This window comes from Saccostrea echinata, unplaced genomic scaffold (genome assembly GCF_033153115.1).
Source record: "Saccostrea echinata isolate AGI-Se365-2 ecotype Australia unplaced genomic scaffold, CSIRO_AGI_Sech_v1 ptg000019l, whole genome shotgun sequence".
In the NCBI taxonomy this organism is placed as follows: Eukaryota; Metazoa; Mollusca; class Bivalvia; order Ostreida; family Ostreidae; genus Saccostrea; species Saccostrea echinata.
This window is the reverse complement of record NW_026889768.1, coordinates 3,029,936-3,057,183: the sequence shown is the minus strand read 5'-3', so window position 1 is coordinate 3,057,183 and position 27,248 is coordinate 3,029,936. Positions and strand designations below refer to the sequence as shown.

Genomic DNA, 27,248 nt, shown 5'->3' with positions numbered 1-27,248 from the left:
AAATAGTTCTGAGAAAATTTTCCGATAACTTGGAAAATTACCTCTTATACATAAATACAAATATTGAAATACATGCTAAACCAAAATTTCAAAGGAATTATTTATTTTCAAAATCGGAGCTTGATGGGCTTCAGATACAAATTACTACGCATGACCTTTGACCCTGAAACATGCTGAATGTTGCATGTGATGTAATTTTGGGTAAGCAGAGTTGACAGTAATTAGTCATTAGAATACATCGAGCAAAAATTACATTCAGCATTGTTATTTATCGTGCATTAACAAGATATATAAGTTAGCGAGCATCTTGGGTGCACATCGCTTGTGACTACCAAGCCCGACCTTAATTATTTCTGCAGCCTAATGTCAGCTATATAGCCTTTATCCCATGTTAGTACTTGCCTTTTTTAATGTGAGAATGTTCTTGCTTTTTATGAATTGATATATTTTGTGCCAACACACAGTACAAAAAGTACTGTCATACAATTCAAGGGTTATTTTGAAACTAGCAATGATGATGCATGCTTATGAGATACACAGAAGGACAGCAAACCACCCTTAAGGCCCTTGCAAGAAATGAAAGGATTTGTAGAATGTGCGACATGACTTGTGTGGAAGATGAGATTCACTCACTGATTGAATGTCCATTATATAAACATGATAGACATGAATTTTTTGAGAATATTGCTAAAAATAATAAAAATTTTTATTGTTTAACAATTAATAAAGAAAAATTTTTAATTGTGGATTATGTCTAATGAGAATGATATATTGCTTATCAAGCTGGGTAATTTTCCAATCAATATTTTTAAAATAAGAAATAGTGAATTATATAATGTTAAAAAGAACCAAATAAATGCAAAAGAGTAATAATATTAAATTATTAATACTCTAGTACAAATATACATGTTACAAATCTTTGTACGTTTGCTAATTATATATATATATATATATATATATATATATATATATATATATATATATATATATATATATATATATATTTTAAAACATTTATTATTGGTAATCCCCATCTGCTATAATCATCATCATCTTCTTTAGTTAGTTTCTTTTCTTTTCTCTTAATATCGACATGTTGCTACTATCAATTTTGAATTTCTTCTTGTGTATATAATTCTTTACTTGTATGCCCTGAGGGGCCCCAAATTGGGATCAATAAATCTTATCTTATCTTATCTTATCTATACTCGATCATCATACTGTATATGTTAGTGTATGGTACATGTATTTTTGTGACACAAAACACCTTTGTGATGGACCGTTTTTTTATGTTTCCATAAAAAAAAAAATTTCTTGTAAATTGATTAATATGCAAATACAGATTACAGTTGAACTTCGATTGGTAACTTGAACACAGATATCTTGAATACCATGGATATGTCAAAGTAATTTTGAAGTCCTAACTACTTATTCCTTAAGTATTTTACCCTGGATATCTCGAATCCTCGGTTATCTCGAAGTATTTTCTTGGTCCCCTCAAGTTCGAGATTAAACGAGGTTTGACTGTATTTGATTTATATTAATTTTGATTAATTTTTATTTATTTTATTAATGAAAAGCAAAGAGAGCTAATATTTCTGGAGGTACATCCAAGTATATACCTTAACGTTAATCACCTGTCTAGTGATATCAAAATGAAGTCAATTGTTATGAAGTCTATTTATTGTTTTAAGGTTTCCTCTGATTTACCATGTATATTCTACCAAGAATTTGTTCACGTCATCTAAGACAACTCCTAGGAAAATCTTTTTTTCGTTACGCCTCAACATCATCACAAGATGTCCCTCATGTATGCATTGTTGGGAGTGGTCCTGCAGGATTTTATACAGCGCAGCAAATTCTAAAGGTATAATATTTCCAAAAGTACTATACAATTAATGCATCTGAACATTTTTTTCTGAAAAAGTTTCTTGATATCCCCCTCCAACTCCCAGGGTTCCATATACTTTAAAAGCTAAACAGTGTTGGGTCAGCTTAAACAGTGTTGGGTCAGTTCCAAAGCTAACAGGCTGTAACAGTGGAAAGAAAGAAATGTATGGCTGGACTGTGATTCGAACCTGGGATCCCTGCATCTCTAGTCAGGTGCTCTACCAACTGAACTACCCAGGCCCATATCTATGGCCCAAACCATTACAAAGATATAAAAACAGGGACAGAGGAAGGAGAATATCAGTATCAATTATTCATGTAATAAAATTATCATTGGGGGGTAATACCCACACTTTTTAATTAACCTCATTAAACCTTCTAATCTTGAACATGAGGGGAATTTTGGGGTAGAGGTATCTGACTTACTTTGATATACATGTATAACTGGTATTAAACATATCGGTGTTAACTTTGATATACTGAAGTTTGTATTTTGATTAAGGATATTGAAAATTCCAGAGGAAGAGATATGGAGTCACCTAAGGACTCCCTCCTCCTCTCCCTCATTATTGATTGGATCTGTCCTGCAGGGGTTGAAATTTTCCTAGAAAACTCACTAGTCCAGAGGCTACTGATCAGTAAAAAATTACTAGCCCAAACCTCAAACTAACTAGCCCAACATTTTTTTTTTTACGCAAAATGAAAACAAAACACAAGTTTTAAACACTTTGGTGATTAAAATCAGATCCTCATTGCTTCTTTTTAACGACATGTCGCTGATTAAAATCAGATCCTCGTTGCTTCTTTTTAATGATGTCGCTTTTAAGTGACGTCGTTAAAAAGAAGCAACAATGATCTGATTTTAATCAGATTGGTGACAGAAACAAATGAAACTAGTTCTCAGTCAGAAGAAACCAGTCTACATAAAAAACAAAAGTAAACTGACAAAAATTTTTTCCTGGTCTTCTTGTCTGACAGACTGTTGCTGCATTTAAATAAGTTAGCCTGAGTCTTTAAAAATGATTATATTTCAACCCCTGTCCTCACTACATTATATGTACATTCACTATTATAAACTGATGCAGGTTATTAACATTGATACAATTTCAGGGACATCCAGCAGCAAGGGTGGACATATTGGAAAAATTGCCAGTTCCGTTTGGACTTGTGAGATTTGGGGTAGCTCCTGATCACCCAGAAGTCAAGGTTTACATTCTTTTTACAGCTGTGTTAAATTGATTCAAACTATTTTTTCTTTTTTTTAGTAATTTTTAGAATTCTTAATTTAAGTATTCAATCCTGGGAAAAAAGAAAATGATGGACAGGAAAGACTAAATTAGGGGTCTTGTGCTTACCATTCCTAATTCATACATAGACCAATCTTTTGTAGAATGTTATCCACACGTTTACCACAACTGCCAGAAATCAGAGATGTACATTTATAGGAAATGTGGAAGTTGGTAAAGATATCTCAATAGAAGACCTGCAGAAGGCTTACACAGCTGTAGTCCTGGTAAATCTGTTACTTTGTGTCTACACAGCTGTAGTCCTGGTAAATCTGTAACTTTATTTGTGTCTACCAGCTGTAGTCCTGGTAAATCTGTTACTTTATTGGTGTCTACACAGCTGTAGTCCTGGTAAACATGGGTAAATCTGTTACTTTATTGGTGTCTACACAGTTGTAGTCCTGGTAAATCTGTTACTTTATTTGTGTCTACACAGCTGTAGTCCTGGTAAATCTGTTACTTTATTTGTGTCTACCAGCTGTAGTCCTGGTAAATCTGTTACTTTATTTGTGTCTATACACAAATTGAAGTCCTGGTAAATCTGTTACTTTGTGTCTACACAGCTGTAGTCCTGGTAAATCTGTAACTTTATTTGTGTCTACCAGCTGTAGTCCTGGTAAATCTGTTACTTTATTGGTGTCTACACAGCTGTAGTCCTGGTAAACATGGGTAAATCTGTTACTTTATTGGTGTCTACACAGTTGTAGTCCTGGTAAATCTGTTACTTTATTGGTGTCTACACAGTTGTAGTCCTGGTAAATCTGTTACTTTATTTGTGTCTATACACAAATTGAAGTCCTGGTAAATCTGTTACTTTATTGGTGTCTACACAGTTGTAGTCCTGGTAAATCTGTTACTTTATTTGTGTCTACACAGCTGTAGTCCTGGTAAATCTGTTACTTTATTTGTGTCTACACAGTTGTAGTCCTGGTAAATCTGTTACTTTATTGGTGTCTACACAGCTGTAGTCCTGGTAAATCTGTTACTTTATTTGTGTCTACACAGTTGTAGTCCTGGTAAATCTGTTACTTTATTGGTGTCTACACAGCTGTAGTCCTGGTAAATCTGTTACTTTATTTGTGTCTACACAGCTGTAGTCCTGGTAAATCTGTTACTTTATTTGTGTCTACACAGTTGTAGTCCTGGTAAATCTGTTTCTTTATTTGTGTCTACACAATTGTAGTCCTGTTATTTTATTTTTTGTCTACATAGCTGTAGTCCTGGTAAATCAGTAACTTAACTTTATACTCTTTTCCATATCACACCCTTTATCAGTCTGAGACACCAGTATCACCAAGAGGGCAGAAGGCCAGTGGTCTAATACTGGTCGATATGGTGTGATGTGGAAAAGCGTTTGTACTATATGTATTATGTTTATAACGAGGGTTGTTCGGAAAGTTCGTGGACTACCGTCATAACTTTTTTACTTAACGTCATGTTATATCCAAATTTGGAAGAAATATTTCAACAGTAAATTCAAATGATGTGTATTAAAAGTTTTTAAAATATCGTGGTTTATTTCAAACTTATTTAGAGTTTAAAAATGCGAAAATCGGATCACGGAGCAGGTCAAAATTTTGTAATTTACAATCAAGACACCAAATAATGTCTGAAATCATATCTTCTGTAAAATGACACAAAAACAGAAAAATTCTACACGTTCAAATTACTGTAGATTCCTTATTCTTCACGAGTACTTATTTTCGCGAAATGACTCTTTGACGTAAAATCGCGAGAATAATAATTTGCGAGTGGACAGTTGATAGAGAGATTTTACATTGATTTAAGCACCATAAAAATAAAAGCGAGTAATTTTATTTCGCGAGTGGTTCTTCTCGCGTAATTACGCGATAATTAATTCCTCGCGTATATTTAGGAATCTACAGTAGGAATTGTTTCCTCGTTTCTGATTCGAAATTATGACTTAATGTTTTGCTTCGTTGAAAAGAAATCAGTTTCCAGAAGATAGGTAGTCCTTACTGAAAAAGGCAAAAAAGATGACATCGTAGAACGTTACGGAGCAGCAGTTAACCATACAGTTTTGTATTGTACTCTGGAAAACTAAAAAAAAACACCTCTGAAAATGCCTGAGGAAGTAGGAAATATGTCAAAAGTGAGCCATGCATGTGTGTTACATAGTACAAGCGGTATTTGAATGATAGACTACTCTGCTTAGACGATGGTGATCTGTGAGAAAACAGATTATCTGTAAAAATCTTACCAAAAACATTGAAAAGTTAGTAACATCATGCTAAGAGTTTGGAGCTTCACAGATGCTGATCTTGTGAAAGCATATTTTTGCAGTGAAAAAAATATAGCATTGGCAAACAAAATGATGCTACTGGAACAATTGTTAGCAAAATAGATTTCAAGTGATAGAGAAATGTTTTTAATGAGTGCACTGGTATTGGGCAATACTCTGTGAAATGTATAGGGATAGTATTTTTGAGAACCTCATGTCGGTATGTTTTTGACGTTACAGCATTGTTCAGTTTGCTCAGTGGTTACAAAACGTGTTGATTTTAAAATTAAATAACATGAATTTTATTAAATCACATGGAATGAAACTTTACACTTGAACAAAATAAATATTTTTACATATTTTAAATTTCTTGAAGATAGTATATACAACAAAGATTGGCATAGTCCGCAAACTTTCCCAACAACCCTTGTACATTATTGATAGGGGATTGTGCATATCTGATATGTTGGTGATGTCTTTGATGTGTTAATTTAGCAGCCATTATACTTATTTGGTGAAAAAGGACTACATATAAGATTATGTGATTATTTGTAGATGATTAAATGATTGTTTATGATAATGGTAAAGACTTTGTGTTTTGCAGGCTTATGGTGCTGATGATGACAGAACACTTGCAATAAAGGGAGAGGTAAGGACCAAGAGAAAATAATTTACAGACACTCATCATTGTGTCACCTGCAGATCAGAGTGACACTTAGGGATCGCTTTAGCTGGCGTCTGTCTGTATGTCCATCTGTCACACCTTATATCTTAAAAACTATAAGAGATATATCTTAATATTTTGCACATGTATAGCTTGGTACTATGGCTTTTGTTAAATATATATATTTTGCACATATATAGCTTGGTACTAATATGGCTTTTGTAAAATACCATGGTTACCTGTCTGGTGACCTTAGAACTTGACATTTGACTTACTTTTCAATATGGATTATAGTGCCAATATACAGCTTATTTTTGACATATAAGAGGTAAGTCTTTGCTATGTAGCATGTGCACTGTTTATCATAATATACACATTTAAAAAAAAATTCCAAATGACAGTCCACTTGACCTTGAACTTTAACCTCCTTTGTAAAAATTGTTCAAGTGCAGATCAAAGATTACATTGCCATATATATATCAGTTAAGTACTGTTTGGTCAATTATAAATATTTTCTACTACATCAGACTTACCTAGAGTAGAGTATACAGTGGGGGACTTTCGCCCCTCCCCACCGTGGCTGTACCCTTCTGAATTCCGTAAAATGTATATCAAAACAAGACTTCAGTTGTGAACTTGATCTCAAAACTTGGACAATACACTGTTAATTAATAATGTTGAAATCATGGACTTTTAATTTTATAGCTACATTAAAAGGTTTCATTTATCTAATTATTTATCAAGAAGAAAATAATTGTGTGAGCATTGTAGGCTATGAGCCTCTTGTTTTTGTTTTTAAATCTGTGAGTATGTTGCATAGATATCACAAATATTCTATAATATAATGTTTTTGACATTGTTTTTTTTTTACAGGATAGTCCCAATGTGATCTCAGCCAGATCTTTTGTTGGTTGGTTCAATGGACTTCCACAAGACAAAGATGTATGTATCTAAATACTGTGAAATCACCAATTTTCGTGAGGGTTTAATTTTTTTTTTTAAGGAGGGAAGAGACCCACAAATTCATGTCCACCATATTTGTTTCTTTGCTTTTTACAGCTGCCTGTAGATTTAGATGTGGAGAATGTGGTTATCCTAGGTCAGGGAAATGTGGCTCTTGATGTGGCCCGGATTCTGCTAACACCAATTAGCATATTACAGGTATTTCTTACCTCTGTCATCAGGTATTGTAATTAACATACCCAGTAAATTTGTAGTGTACTTCCTCTATTTTTTTGTCCCCCGCTTTCACTGAAAGTGGAGGATATTAATTTGGGGCTGTCTAGCTGTCTGTTATTCTATTATTCTGTCTGTGTGAAACACTTTCGTTTCTTGACAAAATCTCAAAAAGCTTTTGAGGTCATAACTCCCTATGATCTAAAGAAGACCCCTATTGATTTTGAGGTCAAAATTTCAAAAAGCCTTCCAGCTTTTGCAATGAAATTTTATATCACAACTCCCTATGGCCTTAAAAAGACCCCTATTGATTTTGAGGTCAGAAGGTCAAAGGTCTATGTCTGAAATTCATATGTATAAAAAATGGTTTTCTGCTGATAACTGGAATTTTTTGTCATAACTCCCATTGATTTAAAGAAGACACTCACTGTCATATCTATCATAAAATTCATATCTTCCATAAAATGGTTTTCTAGTGATAACTTTAGTTCTCTTTGAGATTTTGCAATGGATATTTTAGTTAGTCAATATAACTTTAAAAAAACCTCCTGATTTTAAGGTGAAAGGTTCAGAGACAAAGGTCAGAAATTCATTTATTGCATACATAGTTTCTGATAATAACTATAGTTCTTTGTTAGCTTTTGCAATGAAACTTATTGTCAGGAATTTCTTTAACTTATAAAAAGTTACTCCTATTGACCTTATGACCAGAAACTGAAAGGTCAACCTTTCTTTTCTTTCTCCATCTGCATTTCTTTCAGTTGTTTGACCCTTTTCTTTTTTCCTTAAGGGGGATGTCCGGCCACCTTAGGTGAAATGAAAACAAAAAGTAAACATTTCTTCAAATGACTAAAGTACACTATAACTTGATCAAATTTTATGTCCTTAGGATGAAGAAACAATAAATATGCATAACTTAATGCATGTTTTGCGTAAATAATTTACACTTTTGCAGAAAAATGCTTTTGATATGCACTTTAGAACTGCGCAGCTACACACTTTAATAGAGCCTTAAAAAATCCAAAAAAATATCCAAAGTGTGCCTTAATGTTCTCCCTACAATCATTTGTTGAGAAAATGTCTAAATTTTGCACTGTTAAATGGTAATTTCCAGTTACAAACAAGGCACTGTTGTCTTCAAAATGAGTGTAAAGAACCATGAAAGTAGTTCATGGACAGCAGCACGAGATCTATTTTTAGCACAAAATTTTTCCAGACCACTTCTTTTTATGGAGGCACATAATGGTCTGAAATGAAGAAACTTAAACTACAGACAAAGTAATAAAACACCTCTATATTAAGTTTATTTTAAAAAGTAAAGGAGAATTACTTATGAATTTTTTTTAAATTATATAAACACAGGAGTTGTGTGTAATAAATTGTAGTGAATTAAAATAATAATTATTTATTGAACATTTGTTTTATAGTGTGTTGTTATAACAAATTCTTCAAGTCTTTGCTTCCAGGCAATGAAAATTGTGCAACATCAAAATTAAAGTTTTTGAATGAATTTTTCTCCACTTTGTAATTAAACAAATGTGGTATTTCAAGTATTGATAACTTCCAGATTTGTAATTATCAACAATGAATCACAAATAGAATAAAGATCGTAAAATTAATGTGAATGAGCTTGTTTTAGTACATATATTTTGTCATACATAGTGATACATTTTCAAATTCCATTACATCCTAGCTCCATTTCAATGGGTACAAAATCATTAAGAGTAATTATTAGGGGATTTAATGATTTACAAACATTTTTTTTAAATTTCTTTATTTTGTCCATGGTTTCCAACTTACAATTTCACCAAGTAAAGAAAACAAAATCAACATAATTATATACAAGATTAGTACATGTTTAATCATATACCTAGTAATGCTAGAATTTTAAAACTTTGACCATAATTTCAAAAACAAACTCAAGATTGTCATGTACAATACTGCAAAACAAAGTGCTAATGAAACATTTTGCTAATAAAATTAAGACAAATATGCAATCTACTCTCCAGTGATGAACTCTAAATTTCAATATTTATTTTTTAAAGTTGATACTAGCATAATTTTTTTTATAATATTGATGGATACCTTATGTTCACAATGCTCACCTTAGTCAAATTGCTTTCTCTGAGTCTCTCAGCGCCTGTCTCTCATATCAAGTAAATATAAAAAACCCTCTTTGTGGCCCTAAACCAGGTTTTGAGTGTTACATTATGTATGTATTGACAACTGCATTTACTAAACATAATTTTGTCAGATTAGTATTCCCTTTTCAATGTAGTTCCCTTGTTATGCCCTAACCATGGAACCCCCCCCCCCCCCAAAAAAAAAAACAAACAAACAAACAAACAAACAATTGAACCTACATCGTTCAATACACATGAAGATACCCTCTATAAAACTAAATGCAAATGAATGTGGACATCTTTCCAATGCTGATCTGGTAATTTTTTTTTACTGAATTCTTACAAATAAAATCTCAATATATTGGTCAAGAGAAATTTGAGAAAAAAAAACATTTTTGACTGTTCTGAAATACACCTATGACCTATTGTGATTAAAAAAAACATTCAGCAAATTGACAGATGCTCATTTGGAAAAAAAATAGTGTGTTACTCACAGAAATCTATGATTTTAGACATTGGTTTTACATACATGTATTTTTAAAGTCTGAAGTCTCTTTTGTAATGACAGTGAGATAAGAACTATATGATAAATTTTAAAATAATCAGTCCTTGAAAACTTATGTATAAAAGATTCACAAGATTAATTCCTATACACATTACACACGTACATTGCACACTGCTTTAAGACATTGTATCATAATGTGTGAATTTTAATTTGAATACACAGCCCTTGCAGCAGACAGATAAAAGGAATGAATTCTTTCTGATTTAGAAATCTATTACAGAGTAATATATTTCAAAGAAAAACACTGAATGGAGTTCTCTTATTTTACATTATATGATTGATATTCTGTTACCAACATTATCTCCAAATCCTATATGGTAAAACATCACAGGGAACAGCGCAGTATAACGAACAGAATTGATGTTCCAAAGATGGCACTATTGGGCTCTGATTTACAATGTATCCTCACTGGCAAGAGTCTGGGTTTACAACAGATTTCTTTTTAGTTTAGAATTTCAATGCAATTTTCACAAGATATTCTTCAAAGACCTACAATAATAAAATTCAGAACATTCAAAAATTAGAAAAAAAAATTACTATAACAGTAGCAAATTACAAAACAATACTTATAAATCCTTTCTCTGTTGCCAAGGATGACAAGCCTTACCCTCTCTGCAAACATTGCCCTCTCTTCCAGAGTTCAAAGAAAGAAATTAAGATATTTTTATCAAACTTCATGTGCTGATATACATGTATATTGTGGAGAGCTTTCAGCTTCATGAACATTTTTTGATCTTGACCTCACTTTCTGAGTTTAGCTCAGTTTCAAAGAAACTATTCTAAATATTTTTATGTAAGCTTCTGCACTGATACATTATTTGGTGAGAATTTATCAAATTTGTCCAATTTTTTTAACCTTGACCTTCCCAATAATCTTTGACTTTAACATTTATTATGTATAAAACCAAATTTTAAAGAAATTATTCAAGATATTTTCATCAAACTTCATACACTGATACAAATTTTCATGTTGCATTACTAATGAACCCTGGGTGGAACATTCATGTCCTATGTACATATCTCTTTTTTTTGAAACATATTTCTGGTTGCATGGTCTAATTTGCTTATCCATTACTAAGAAAACTGAACTAATATCAGGCACATAACAAAACTCTTCACTGGCCTACTTGACTTACTTAATAAATAAATTAGCAAGAATATAAATGATACAAATCAAAGCAAGTTTAGTATTGAAAATGCAATATGTCAATTAATTTTGTAATGTACATATCAAATTGTGAACAAGAACAGCTTAATACTAAATTATGAGAGGAGACCTGCTTAAGAAGCTCGATATGCATTAACCAAAGATGCCTTGAGCTGATCATTGTCATCAAAGCATTTAAATGACATGCCATGCACATCATTATCTAAACAAGCTCTTGGATATCCAAATGACTTACTTCTCTCTTGCTTTTCTTTTGTAATAATGGGAAGACTCGTGTTCATATTTGCAGTTAATTTGCACCTATAACTTATATCCACACCATTATGAATCTTGAGTTTGCTTATTCTTGGCATTGACTCCCCCTGTAAACAAATTTTACAAGTACCTGTATTAATAAATTCATTGACAAATGGTGTTAAGAATGAAAAATTTTAGTGTTTATAAGCAAGAAACTTGAAATTAAAAAAGAGGAACTGCACATAGATACAGATGCATGGGCTATTAACAAACTTACTTGATTCCTTTGTGCAAAACTTAGGTCTGTATTAAATTGCATCTCAGAAAATCTATGGGAAACTAGTTAAGGATATGACACCTACAATATGTGAAGTATTTAATTCATAATAATTTAATCAGCAATAAATACACAATATGTGAAGTTTATCATTAATTCCTGTTACTTTCTATACACACATCTTGATTATCTTCCTTAAATCATGCACTAGTTTATGGTATAAATAATGTAATACATGTAATACAAAAATTTCCATGGAAAATTTTAATTTTCAAAAAAATGTATAATACTGCCTACTGTTTACATATTACACTGTGCTGTCTAGTTATAAATATAATTGATTCATAAAATGTGATTTTTCACATAGTAACTAAATCACACATTAAGAAATGTGTGTCCCACTTCATCTCTAAAGTCACCAAGCTAATAAAATTAAAAATAAATTACATTTACTCAGTAGTCCCTAGAGAGACAATATATATACCTACTCTACTGTGGTTGCAAGATTCTGCATCAAACTCAAAATATTAAATACTAAGAAATAATGGGTTCAAGCAAATTTTGTCCATGAAATATTATCCAAAATTTTCACAAGTTTGTTTTAATGGTATCTGCAAGCAAGGCCATATCAAGACAATTAAGAAGAGATATGTGCGACTGGTCGGCAGGGGATGCTCACTTTTCCATGGCACCTGATCCCACCTCTCATGTTTTAGAGGTCCGTGTTTGCTCTGCTCCTGATTTGTAATGTTTAATGGACTTTTGAGCATGAATACTGATCGTTGTTTCCATATATTTGATGTGTAATTTGTGAATGCTCAACCCTGGCCTGGCCTACTTATTATAAGTATTGATGCATGGGCAATTTTAGTGTAAATATTTTTTTCCAGTTGAACAGCAATATAAGTTGACACAGTTGATGCAGAAAAAAGACAAGAAAAGTGTATCATACTCAGATTTTGGAGATAAATTATTGAAGAAGAAAATGGTAGCAAACATTTTCCTATTACCTAAATCCTCCATGTCCTCTGAAAGTGTTATCTAAATATTAAAAGCTGCAATTTTTGGGAAGGTTTACTCCATGTAATTGGATTTGAAGTTAGAAACCTTGAGATTATGACATGAGTCATGTAAAATTTTATTATACTAGATTAGGGTAAGTTTTTATTACAGAAAAAGTGCATGTGTCTAGATATATGATACAGTGTCAAAACTGATGCAAAACAAATTTTGGAAACAATTTCACACAGTCACATGAATAGTTTATTTTTCTGACTAATGACTATTCAACATGTCCAATAACTTAAGTATTTTAAAAAAAAATTAGACTTCAAAACATTGCAGTTAAAAACCTGGACACACTTTTCCATGATGTGTTTTTAGGTCCAAAACAATGCTCCATACAAAGTGTGGCCCTAATACTCGACAGTACAGCAAACAATCTCCTTTTATTATGAGGCTCCTGTAGGAAATTATATAACTGACTATTTCTTCTTTCTATCTGCTGAACAGTATTGACACGTGTACTTACTTTCCGAATGTAATAATTACAATGTGTTATTGAATATATCACAACCTGCTTAACATTTTTAAATTAAAAAAGATTCATCCTGCTTGTAGAGCCCCATTTAAAAATAGTCTCTATGTACAAACACAACTTAAAGGAGAGGCAATTCGGAACGTGAAGTCAAGAATTTTAACTGATGACTGATCAGAAATCACATAGATATATGGCATTTTTAGAAACTCTGCAAGTCTGCAGAAAATTATTACACGTTCATTGCAAGGATTCAAAGAAAGAGTCACGTTTTTACACACCCGAACTGTGTCTTACCTGTTATTAGCTATCAGCTGTTTTCACCGGAAACAATGGACATTCATTCTTCTATCGCCATAGAAAAGAGATCCGCCGTAAACACATATGTTTAGAACTGTTTAATCTTTTCCCATTAGTTTGAAAGGAGTCAACAAACTATCAAGACTTGTTCTAAGCAAAATTCAATTGTAATAAATGCATCTATCCACAAAAGAAATATGCATATGCCAACCACGTGCTCTGTGGAATGATATGACTGAGGAAACTCGAGTGATAAACAGGACATTTTTTCCCGGTTTGCGAGAGATGGGTTAAAATCGCGTTTTGTCATTAATAAGACAATGCGATGCAACAAATAAAAGATGTAAGTTGTGTAAACTAAGTACCATTACTTAGATATGTCGTGTGTTTATGTTGTTAAGGTCTCATTTATTCTAAAAACAATGTTATTTGAACTCTGTGTGACAGAGGAATGGCGGGCATAATAAACGCATGGCCTCAGGGAGACCACCATATGAAAAATCAAATTTTCAAAAATTATGGACAACGACAAGAAAAAAGCAAAACAAATGGTTGTAGCCATATTATTAATGAACCGAACTGACATCATTTTCATTGCATTATTCATCTCCTAAATGCTGTGGCTGCGCAGTTCTAACATGATTAATTTTCACCAAATGCAAACAATAGAAAAATAATTATTTACTAGTTTTGGTCTCTAACAGTAGGTAATAAGTGCATTAGCACTTTGAGTAACTTTGAGCTGGTTTGGTAATGTATTAAGCGCATTCTTCGTATGTCTTATTTTAGACCAGAATACATCCAAGATGGCTTGTACATCCCCCTTAAGTAAAGGACACAAATTCCTTGAATTAGCTTGTTCTCTTATCCTTTGAAACTTGGAGTAGTAATGAAATTAATTATAACATGACTGAGTTAATAACAATAAACTCTTAGATGAAATTATGTTGACAGAATGTGTTTTAATTTTCAGAAAACGGATATATCCCAGCATGCATTGGATGCCCTGTCTCGAAGTCGAGTAAAAAAGGTGTACATTGTGGGCAGAAGAGGTCCTTTACAGGTGGCATTTACCATCAAGGAGCTGAGAGAGATGACCAAGTTGCCTGACTGTAGGCCTGTCATTCATAAAGAAGATGTAGAAAACCTTGACAAGGTCATAAAAGGCAAGTCACTGTTATGAGTGTTAATTTATTTAAGAAATAATGCTATTCAGTGAATATGGTATTATGAATAACAATTGTTATGCTGGCATATTCCATGATGCACTTTAATGCATCAATGACAACAACACTGCAGAGCTGTTGCTATTCATAATGCAATTTTCACTGAATAACATTTATTACTTATATTTGCATTCCGTGACATTGTCAAGAATGACAGAGGAAAGACTGACTGAGATTTTTGCATGGCTGCTTATCTTTAGTAAAAAATATTGAGGAAATTAAAATCAGCGAATTAAACTTATTAACACACTTTAATTCCATATGAATCACATACAATATTCACAGTATTTCTAAACCCCTATTTTACTGATCCTCTAACATGATGTCACATCTTGATCAACTTCTTGTGACATTTCATCACACTTATAATCTTTCATAAACAGTTATTATTCATAGTACATGTATTTTACCTCTGTGACAGATAATTATAGCAAAACAATTTTTAGCTCACCTGAGCCGAAGGCTCAAGTGAGCTTTTCTGATCAAAATTTGTCCGTTGTCTGTCGTTGTTGTCGGTGTCATCGTCGTCGTTGTAAACTTTTCACAATTTCATCTTCTTCTCCAGAACTACTGGGCCAATTACAACCAAACTTGCCACAAAGTATCCTTGGGTGAAGGGGATTCAAGTTTGTTCAAATGAAGGGCCACGCCCTCTTTCAAGGGGAGATAATAAAGAATTAGTGAAAAATTAATAGCATCTTTTAAAAATCTTCTTCTCAAGAACCAGAGGGCCAGGAAAGATGAAACTCATGTGGAAGCATCCTCAGGTAGTGTAGATTCAAGTTTGTTCAAATCATGACCCCTGGGGGTAGGGCGGGGCCACAATGGAGGATCAAAGTTTTACATAGATATATGTAAGAAAAACCTTAAAAAAATCTTCTCAGGAACAGCAGAGCCATGATGAGTCATATTTATATGGAAGCATCCTCAGGTAGTGTAGATTCAAGTTTGTTCAAATCATTACCCCCAGGGGAAGGGCGGGGCCACAATGGAGGATCAAAGTTTTACATAGAAATATATAGAAAAATCTTTAAAAATCTTCTTCTCAAGAACAGCAAAGCCATGATGAGTCATTTATATGGAAGCATCCTCAGGTAGTGTAGATTCTATTTTGATCAAATCATGACCCCGGGGGTGGGGTGGGGCCACAATGGAGGATCAAAGTCTTAAATAGAAATATATAGGAAAATTTCTTCTTCTGAAGAACTGCAAAGCCATGATTAGTCATTTTGATATGGAAGCATCCTCAGGTAGTGTAGATTCAAGTTTGTTAAAATGATGACCCCCTGGGATAAGGTCGGGCCACAATGCAGGATCAAAAATTTTACATAAGAACATATAGGAAAAATATTTCTTCTCAAAAACAGAAAAGCTATGTTTAGTCATATTGATATGGAAGCATCCTCAGGTAGTGCAGATTCAAGTTTGTTCAAATGATGACCCCTGGGATAGGGAGGAGCCACAATGGGGCATCAGATTTTTACAAAGGAATATATGGGAATTTTTTTTAAAAATCTTCTCAAGTACAACAAAGCCATTTGTTATATTGACATGGAAGCATCATCAGGTAGTTTAAATTTCAAGCCCCCCCCCCCCCCCCCCCCCCCAGTAATCTTTTCAATACTGAACTGATTTGTGCTTTTGCCAAGCCAATGTACTCAGGTGAGCGATGTGGCCCATGGGCCTCTTGTTTTTAATGTTTTTATATGATTGTTTTTTTAGCTCACCTGAGCTGAAAGCTCAAGTGAGCTTTTCTGATCACATTTTGTCCGGCGTCCGTCTGTCCGTCTGTCTGTCCGTCTGTCTGTCCGTCCGTCTGTCCGTCTGTCTGTCTGTAAACTTTTCACATTTTCGACTTCTTCTCAAGAACCACTGGGCCAATTTCAACCAAACTTGGCACAAAGTATCCTTGGGTAAAGGGGATACAAGTTTGTTCAAATGAAGGGCCACGCCCTCTTTCAAGGGGAGATAATAAGGAATTAGTGAAAAAATAATGGCATCATTTAAAAATCTTCTTCTCAAGAACCACAGGGCCAGGAAAGATGAAACTCATATGGAAGCATCCTCAGGTAGTGTACATTCAAGTTTGTTCAAATCATGACCCCCGGGGGTAGGGCGGGGCCACAATGGGCGATCAAAGTTTTACATAGAAATATACATGTATAGGAAAAATCTTTTAAAATCTTCTTCTCAAGAACAGCAAAGCCATGATGAGTCATATTTATATGGAAGCATCCTCAGGTAGTGTAGATTCAAATTTGTTTAAATCATGACCCCCGGGGGGTAGGGTGGGGCCACTATGGAGGATCAAAGTTTTACATAGAAATATATAGGAAAAATCTTTAAAAATCTTCTTCTCAAGAACAGCAAAGCCATGATGAGTCATATTTATATGGAAGCATCCTCAGATAGTGTAGATTCAAGTTTGTTCAAATCATGACCCCGGGGGGTAGGGTGGGGCCAAAATGGAGGATCAAAGTTTTACACAGGAATATATAGGAAAAATCTTTAAAAATCTTCCTAAGAGTCATATTTATATCGAAGCATCCTCAGATAGTGTAGATTCAAGTTTGTTCAAACCATGACCCCCGGGGGTAGGGCGGGGCCGCAATGGACTATCAAAGTTTTACATAGAAATATATAGGAAAAGTCTTCTCAGGAACAGCAAAGCCCAGATTTGTCATATTTATATGGAAGCATCCTCAGGTAGTGTAGATTCAAATTTATTCAAATCTTGACCCCCGGGGTAGGGCGGGGCCACAATGGAGGATAAAAGTTTTACATAGAAATGTATAGGAAAAATTTAAAAAATCTTCTTCTCAGGAACAGCAAAGCCCTGATTGATCATATTTATTTGGAAGCATCCTCAGGTAGTGTAGATTCTATTTTGTTCAAATCATGACTCCCGTGGATAGGGTGGGGCCACAATGGAGGATCAAAGTCTTAAATAGAAATATATAGGAAAATATCTTCTTCTGAAGAACTGCAAACCATGATTAGTCATTTTGATTCAATTTTGTTCAAATGATGACCCCCAGGGGAAGGGTGGGGCCCAATGGGGGATTGAAAGTTTTACATAAGAACATATAGAAAAAATATTTCTTCTCAAGTTCAGAAAAGCTATGTTTAGTCATATTGATACGGAAGCATCCTCAGGTAGTGTTGATTCAAGTTTGTTCAAATGATGACCCATGGGATAGGGAGGAGCCACAATGGGGGATTAAATTTTTACAAAGGAATATATGGGAAATTTTTTTTAAAACTTCTCAAGTACAACAAAGCCATTTGTTATATTGACATGGAAGCATCATCAGGTTGTTTAGAATTCATGCCCCCCCCCCCCCCCCCCAGTAATCTTTTCAATACTGAACTGATTTGTGCTTTTGCCTAGCCAATGTGCTCAGGTGAGCGATGTGGCCCATGGGCCTCTTGTTCATTTTATGGAGCTCAAATAAATTTTGAAATACAAATACATGTATTAAGAAAACATTGTAAAGTTCACATCATAAAGCTAACTGTGATGTCATTTCACCAAGTCGGAACTAAATATACCTTTACGCAGGTGAGTTAAGGCTAGGTATAGGCATTTCTATGTAAATAAACTAATTAAAATGCCTATAGACTATATCTATTTTACAGAGAAAGTTAAAACTTATTGTCTAATACATACTTGGTATCCACGACATTAGATAGCCAGTACGCATTATGACGTCATATTATGACGTCATTGTTCTTTACTACACAAGATTATAATGGATATCAACAAAAATGCTTCGGCGCAAGGGCATGCTCTATTTTATTTAACTGAAACAAGGTATATTTAGAAGCAAAATATTCTAATGTTTGCTGGTATTGCTGCACAAATATCAACAGCTCAGTTGTGTAATTCCTATTTGTAAAGTTTTAAGTTGAATCGGGGTAAAAATGTACAGTCCGGTATAAGTTTCCTCTAATTCTGATCAACTTAGGAAATGCCTAGGATTTGTGCAGCAGTTTTATTAATCTATAGAATATTCTTCCTAGCATTATACAATTTTTATGTAAAAATAAACAGGGTAATCCCTTGCACCAAAGCTGTTATGTTGATGTGTTATATTATCTCCAGTAGGTGAGATCAGTGACGTCATAATGTGTACTGGCTATAACATATCGTGGGTACTAAGTATGCATAAAAAATAAATCAAAACATTCTTTGAATAATAAATATACCTCTAACGCATTTTTATTAGCTCATTTGCATAGAAACGCCTATACCTAGCCTTAACTCACATGCGTATGAAGAGTTAGGTTTTCTTAACGTGTAAAATTATACATGTGATATATTTGGAGATTTTTTTATTGCACAATTTTGAATGTTGCTTAGAGTTAATTTTAAAAAGTTTTAAAATAATGGTTAAATCATCATTTTGTATTTTATATTTTTGGGGAGATTTTTATTATAAGCTACAACTTATTCATTTTCACTATGTTTCCTACCTATGTAACTGAATGGAATTGGTATTATATAGCAGATTTCTAAATATGAGAGTTAGACACAACCTGTACATACACTTAGAGCAATTGCATTCATGGAATTATAAATGCAACTAGGTACGGGATTGTATAGCAAATATAAAAAACGGTAAAAGAGGAATAATTAGATAAGTTCTACTGGTTGAAGACCTGCAAATTTTATGCAAGGGAATGGTGTCCACAATCTGTCTGTAAATAATTTTTCTTTAAAATGCTACTTCTCCTACAGTTTAAATATCATTTTCATGACATCAATGTTGATATATATATATATATATATATATATATATATATATATATATATATATATATATATATATATATATATATATATATATATATATTAGGGATGGCAATTTGTAACCGGTTAACCGATTACTCGGTTGGAACAATGGGAATCGGTTAGAAAATCTGTAATCTGTTAGTCGGAAAAAATAAAAAAATATGTAAGTTTTAACCTAATTTTGTTAAAATTCATGTTGAAAAAAAAAAGATATTTGCATAAACGTTGATAATTCAGCGTTTTCACATATCCAAGCTGACTTAAATTAATTATGTGTAATTATGGTTTACTGGATTGAGAGTGTAGGGTAATTGGTCATTTTGTGTTTGATGTATTAATTACTGTTAAAACGCCATGTCGTTACTCTGACCGTCCCTGTATTTATTTAATGATAATTAAATCACCGTTGAGAACTGCGAATTAGAATGTTTGTTTTTTGCAGTTATCTATCGAATAAATATACTATACATATTTTGTAAATTAAGTGATGTATTTCAGATTTAGTTTTAATTATGGTGACAATGCTGAATGAACGTATGTGAAATCTTCTTTGGAAAAATATAAGATTTTTCAGTCATGAATTGATTAGTACTTTCTTAATTTTTTCCATTCTACATTGAAACTAAAATAAAATATAGAAGCATGTGGGTTTTTTTTAAAATCAAGAATCAAGACAAAAAAAAAATGATTTAACATCTAGACTCTATCAGTCTTCTTGTATATATGAAAAGAGCTACTTAGGCAAAAAGTATGTACATCAAGAAAATGCGTATTTTGATACGGTTAACCGGTTAATCGGTCGGAACGTCTTGCGGTTAACCGATTAACAATTCTGTATTCGATTGCCATCCCTAATATATATATATATATATATATATAGCATGTTTAGGTATTCATGATAATTATTGATATGTAAAACTTAAAAGAAAAGTTGCAAGTCCAGGTCTATTTGACTTTTACTTTTGTCAGAGACCTTGAAGTTGCCCAAATGTCCTTGGGTTAAGGTCAAGAAACATACACAGGTTGTAAGCAATCTTTGTGTCACGTATAGGCTTTCAGTGTTTCTCTTATTACAAAGTTATCATTAGTACACGTATTCTCTTTTTCTTGGAAATGACCTTTTTATCTTTTAAGATCTTCCCCGTCCCAGAAGGAGGCTGACAGAACTACTATATAAGACGTGTATGGAGCCCTCCGACACTGACACCCACCTCTGGTCTCAGGCCTCCAAAGAATGGGAACTTAGATTTAGACTTAGTCCTATAGAAATCAACGAGAGGGAGGGAAAAGTCACAGGGGTCAAATTGGCTGTGAATCAGCTGCAGGTGGGAATTTTTCAATCTGATTAAAATCAGATCTTTGTTACGCTGTACAGCAACTATCAGAATTTCCGAGCTTAACAAAGATCTGATTTTAATCAGATTGGGAATTTTTTTAAATATGCATGTACATGTACATTGCAAGAACCATGTAGCTTTATTTTTGACTAGGAAATTAAAACACACTTAGAGCGAACACGCTTGAAATGAATTGACGCTTACAGCAAAGAGATTTCATTTTCTGTGACCTTAAAATATATTGTTAACTTAACAGATATAATGAATTACGTTTATAACGAAGCAAAATCATCTGACCTGGCACTTTGTTATAAGCGTGTTTTACTGTATGTAACAAGTTTCAGTTTGGTTCAAATACAGTTTTTGAGAATACTTGGTAATTTATCTTGAAAGAATTTTATTCTCAGGATTAAAAACAATGACAGAGTTCTGATAATTGTATATGTACATTGTTTTGTAACGGAAGAGGAGAAAAATGCGATGGACCTGACCAGGATTTGAACCTGGGCCCCCTGAATCTCTAGTCAGGTGCTCTACCAACTGAGCTATCTGGCCAGTAGCGATCAAACCCATCTGACCGCCACATTCCTCCCTCCTTAAAGGTCTTCACCCTTGAAGACACCAACCCAGACTCTTCCCTGGCAGGTCTTTCACCTGTGACATCCACATCCTGGTCACAGCACCAAATGTAAAGGGAGAGGAAAAAATTGCAAAGGACCAGACAGGGATTCGAACCCAGGCCCCCTGAATCTATAGTCAGGTGCTCTACCAACTGAGCTATTTGGCCACTGTGCCTGTGATCGAACCCATCTGTTTTAAAGTTTTAAATTAAGTGAAACATATTTTTAGGCCATAGACATTTTGTACAGTCATGAAATAGTTGTACAATGTATCAAACTTGATATGTATAGCATGAAAAAAAAAAACAAAAAAAACATCAGAACCTGAACCTAGCTTATTTAAGTACATGTACATATGTATAATATTAAGAATGTGATTTAGCAAATTCTTGTGAGCATTTCAGTCTAATTGGTACGTACCTACACAACAAGCATCAACATATAAACCTAATGATTTAAGTACACACATATATATATAACACAGGAGAATGAGTATGATAGCAAATAAGTGTGACTTCATTTTTGTCTTTTTTCAATTATTATTTTATATGATTATTTAGGGAGATGATCTGATTAACAAGAAAGCTGTGGCCACTTCAGAAACAGAACATATTGACTGTGGACTGGTATGGATTTCTCTACAGCAATGACTATAAATGAATTATAGGTATCTATTAGAGAATGACAAGTGGTTTGTACTGGAGATGGCTTTGTTTGAGGTTTATCCTCTGAATTTGATTACAGGTTTTCAGAAGTATAGGATATAAAAGTATACCTATAGATCCCATTTTACCTTTTGATACAAGAAAAGGGATTATACCAAATATAAAAGGAAGAGTCAAAGAAAAACCAGGTAAGTAATTCTAAAGGTAAATCAGGTAAGTAATTCTAAAGGTCATTCAGGTAAGTAATTCTAAAGGTCATTCAGGTAAGTAATTCTAAATTTAAACCAGATAAGTCTAAAGTTGCACTTAAAACCATATGATTCCAATTTTCAAAAACATGTAAAACTTTTACTATGTATAAAAGTTAAGCTAAATGGTCTGAAACAGCAAGATGGAAAAGTATTTTAATTCTGAACTACATTAGTATAATGTTATGATTTCATCTGATGTCAAAAATTAATCATTCATAATTTGATTGGTTTAGGTCTGTACTGTAGTGGAAATATCCTTATCTTGATTGATTTAGGTCTGTACTGTAGTGGATGGGTCAGCACAGGGCCAGTAGGAGTCATCCTCAATACCATGACAGGGGGATTTGAAACAGGAAAGATAGTTCTCAAAGATCTGGAAGACGGTATCATCACTTCTGAGGGAAAACGGGGGAATGAAATGATCAAGGAAATCCTAGAATCTAAAGGTTGCTGTTAAGCATATGTTTTATAAACAAAAAATGAAAATATTTAAGATCTTTAAGAAGGTCAAGGTATGTGGTAAATATATTAAAGGACTGATATGTACAAGAATTTGATTTCTGAACAAACTTGTTATAATGCTGTGCAGGTAAGCAGATGGTGACATTTTCTGACTGGGACAAGATTGATGAGGAAGAGATCAAGAGAGGAAGTGTCTTTGGAAAACCAAGGGAGAAGATTGCAGATATCTCAGAAATGCTTAGAGTAGCCAAGTCCTAAATCAAGAAAGCCAACCACTGTCTTATACTGGGGGTTGTTATCTATTAAGGACCCGCATTAAGATGCAGGTTCCCTAAATAAATCACCATGGTCTGTCCCAAGACCTTATATCAACTACTAAAAAATGGATAGGGAATGCTTTGGAAAAGACATTTATAGATTTTAGAATCATATGGTCAAAGGTCAAAGACGAGGATTGTTTAAATGACCACTATGCTGAACTTAAGATTTTTTACTACATACCATAAAGTCAAGTGTATATCATGCACCAGTGTAAAGTATGCACCTCCTACATTTGAACTGTTTTCTATCAAAAAAGTAGCTGTTATACATGCATGACATAATGGTACATGTAGATAAAGGTTTCTTTGATAAAGGTCAAGGCCAAAGGGTCAAGACTATTGATATGGCCTTAAGTTTTTTAAAGGATCCACTGCATTGAAATCAGTACTATATTTGGTCAGATTTTCACCAATCAATGAACAAAGTTAAGGGGACAAATATTTAGATTCCGGGCTAGTTCACTCAAAGTTCAAGGTCATTATTTTCACATGAACATTCAATTATATACAATGTAGTATAAAATTGAGTAAATTTATTGTGCAGTATAAAATTGAGTAAATTTATTGTGCAGATTTCGTATTCACTTCACAATTAAAAGAAAGCCCTGTATATTCTGTGGCCAATTACTCAAAGATCAAGATTATCAATACATGTATAAGCATACTATGGGGTCCTGTATGATTTCTTGTCTTTCTTTGATGTTGTAATTACTTAAGTGTGAGAAGAAAATACAAGGTAGTTGGTGCAGAAGAAGTGCTGAAAATAGAATGTAAAGATCTGACCAAAAAATTCAAATTATGTACATATGCTAAGTGCAAATTGTCTAAAAAGTAAAATAAATTACAAATGTTTACATTTGTAGATTTTTTTTTTTTGCATGTAGAATGCCTTATATATGCCTCTACTTGTTGATGTTTATGGTGCTTTAACATTCAATGTTTGGAATACATGTATTTTTTGCGCTTTTAAAAATTTTCCGATAAAAACTTTCTATGGCCAAAAATACCATATAGAGAAAACAAATGAAAAAGGTGAAAATAATGAACAGTGATCTATTTCAAAAAAACCTATAAACAATACAAAATAATCTGTGAACAGGGCATAAATCTTGGACCCTTGGAAATTCTAGAGGTGGGATCTGGTGTCTAGGAGGAGTACCTTCTGTGAGCCCTTTGAATTGATCAGGAAGACGGAATATAAAGTTTACTATAAAAACAAAGGCCTAACAATTTGTATGAAATATGTTGGTCAAAATACACCCAGTGGTAGATTTATACGTTGTACATGTATTTTCTAAAAAGGTCGTTATAATGACCATAGAATTTATGAAATGCTAGCTTTAAATGTCGTTATTGAAATCCCTGTAACATCAACTTATCTGTCAATAGCTTGACTTGGTTTAAAAATTGATCGTACTCGGAGCATGCTCTTTAGTATTGAATAAGTTTGGAGACATAAACACCATATGCAGGTGATATTGGAATATAACTACATGTATACATCTCGGAGAGATGTTTTTCCAAAGCAAAGAGAAAATTGTGGGACCCAGCACAGGCACTTGGGGTATGGACCCCCCACCCCTTTTCCATTTTTTTTAAATCTGGGGTCGAGTCACCCTTTCCCTATTTTTGTATTCTAATATGCATTTTGTATTCTAATATGTTTTGACTGATTCATAAAAAAGAGAGTATCAGTCAAAAACGATATATTTAAAAACAGCTTATAGAGACAAAAGGGTTACATTATCGATAACATATAGTGCATATTAGAACACAAAAATAGGGAAAAGGTTACTCGACCCCAGATATAAAAAAAAATATGGAAAAGGGGGTGGGGGGTCCATACCCCAAGTGCCTGTGGCCCCCAGTATATCAATGTAGGCTAGTAAAACTTGTAAAGTTGGGTGCTAAATGTTATTTGCAACCTTGTTGAAAGATTCCTTAAAATAATTATAATTTTAACGACTGTAAAAAACTTAATAAATTATGAATAATCCGGTCTCTAACGAACAAGGGGACGAACCATTTGATTCTGGAAAGTGGAGGGGGGGATGCCAAATTTTTCCGAGTCAGATTATTTAATGGCATGTAGGTGAAGGACAGATTATTTATTTCCAAGATGAACGAGGACAGATTATTTCTTCAATGAAAAAAGTCTGACAAGCAAAATTAAAAAAAAAAGAGAGGAAAATTTCACGTTCTAAACTTTTAGTTTCCAGGGGAGGAGCACCAATCAAGGACAGATTATTTATTTTCTTGCCAGTCTAGGACAGATTATTTATTTCCAAAATTTTCGAGGACAGATTATTTATTTTCTAAAGGAAACATTGTCAAAATGAAGAGAAAAAAAAATCTTTTATTATAAATTACCGGGGAATCTAGGGATATCCGCTCCCCAGCCAAGAAGGATCGCATGTAACTATTTTTATTATTTAATTTAAAAAGTCTCAAAATGAAGCTTGAAATTGAAATCTTTCCATGCAACAATTCTGATTTTATGCATATCAATATGATTCAAGGTTCTTTGAAGTCTTAGAAACGGTCTTAGTAAAGGTGACATTTATACCCCATAAAAGAAAAATCATTTCAGAGAAATCGAATTTAAACCACAGGCACTTGGGGTATGGACACCCCCCCCCCTTTTACATTTTTTTCTTTTTAAATCTGGGGTCGAGTCACCTTTTTCCTATTTTTGTATTCTAATATGCACTATATGTTATCAATAATGTAACTCTTTTGTTTCTATAAGCTGTTTTTAAATATATCGTTTTCGACTGATACATAAAAAGAGAGAAGGCTTGCAACTCTTTTCTCGTCGTCTGCCTCACCTCGCTTAAACTTCGCCTGATTATTTATCTAAAGCATAAGAACACATGAAATATGCATACGTTAATAGATTTGTTACACTTTCTTCTTCCTTTTCATATTTCCATTTAATTTTTATGTGCCCCCGATTTGTAAATATTTCAATTAAATCACCCGCATCAGGGTCAACGATATATTTAAAAACAGCTTATAGAATAGAATAGAATAGAATAGGACTTATTACCAAATCAGGGCCCAATGGGCATAAACATATAACATGTATAATTACAGATAAGATAACAGACAGAATACAACATATAGAAACAAAAGAGTTACATTATTGATAACATATAGTGCATATTAGAATACAAAAATAGGAAAAAGGTGACTCGACCCCAGATTTAAAAAGAAAAAAAAAATGGAAAAGGGGGGGGGTGTCCATACCCCAAGTGCCTGTGATTTAAACAAGCATTAGATATCAATGTAAATTAGCATGATATGAAATTAGATGTGATATGTGATGTCTAGTAATGATAGCACAGGTATATAAGCACAAAAAAAGATGCAATTTTCCCCGAATCCCCGGATACCTATATCTTTTTATCCTAAAATATATTTGTTGATTAATTCGCGTTTCCTGAAAATATATCTGCCAGTGATAATTTTCCCTATATATATAATTATAATGATAAACTTTGAAGAAATACCATGGGTAAATTCATGTTACTCTGTGAAATCAGAGACATTTTTGTGAGCATTTCAAATACTTAAAAGCTGATTTTCAGAACCTGGAAAAGAATTTTAAGCATCCGACAGGGACGTTCATTTTTACACGTAACAAAATTCCCCTAATCTATTATTGGAAAGTACAGATCTATCCGAGTTAACGAAAACATTTTTTACTCTGTATAAATATATTTATGTATTATTCCATAAATACTCAGAGTCTCTGATAAAATGCAATCCGGATTTGTGGAACACGAGATTCATTCGTTATTTTATCTCGGTTTGGAGTTATCCGTTGCGCAGTTTATGAACTTCTGCTCACTGCTCGTTTTGGCTAAAAATATGTGGTGTTTTGAATGAGTCATTTAAACACCAGCACAGGTAGCTCAATGAAATCAAGAGAGGTATACTATCTTGAAGGATTATTTGTTTTAATTTTTTTTTTTTTGTTTATTTTCCTTTATTTTGACCAAATCGCTGGAAAAATATGCAGCTAAGTAAAAAAAAAAAACCCAGCAATTATAATTTTCAAATGCCATTGGTAATTGGGGAATGTAGATATGTGTGTATATATTT

At 33.2% G+C, this 27,248-nt stretch overlaps 1 protein-coding gene, 1 long non-coding RNA gene and 2 other non-coding genes across 4 annotated transcripts; 1 reads left to right on the top strand and 3 right to left on the bottom strand.

Annotated features, from left to right (window-relative positions):
• Window positions 1–119: 119 nt before the first annotated feature.
• Window positions 120–23,819, top strand: LOC133189574 (NADPH:adrenodoxin oxidoreductase, mitochondrial-like). Its single transcript, XM_061324948.1, has 13 exons — window positions 120–201; window positions 1,695–1,867; window positions 3,001–3,096; window positions 3,281–3,403; window positions 6,023–6,067; window positions 6,956–7,024; window positions 7,142–7,243; window positions 14,439–14,631; window positions 20,621–20,811; window positions 22,004–22,069; window positions 22,188–22,296; window positions 22,635–22,805; window positions 22,949–23,819. The coding sequence occupies exons 2-13, from the start codon at window positions 1,712–1,714 to the stop codon at window positions 23,077–23,079; spliced, it is 1,452 nt and encodes a 483-aa protein (XP_061180932.1). The 5' UTR covers window positions 120–201; window positions 1,695–1,711; the 3' UTR covers window positions 23,080–23,819.
• Window positions 9,045–13,632, bottom strand: LOC133189575 (uncharacterized). The gene is made up of 4 exons (XR_009721500.1): window positions 13,463–13,632; window positions 11,629–11,709; window positions 11,350–11,476; window positions 9,045–10,435 (listed from the first exon to the last, which is right to left on the bottom strand). It is a non-coding gene; the product is annotated as an uncharacterized LOC133189575 (long non-coding RNA).
• Trnas-aga (transfer RNA serine (anticodon AGA)) lies at window positions 21,306–21,378 on the bottom strand. The gene has a single exon. It is a non-coding gene; the product is annotated as a tRNA-Ser (tRNA).
• On the bottom strand, window positions 21,538–21,610 carry Trnay-aua (transfer RNA tyrosine (anticodon AUA)). Its single transcript has one exon. It is a non-coding gene; the product is annotated as a tRNA-Tyr (tRNA).
• Window positions 23,820–27,248: the final 3,429 nt, after the last annotated feature.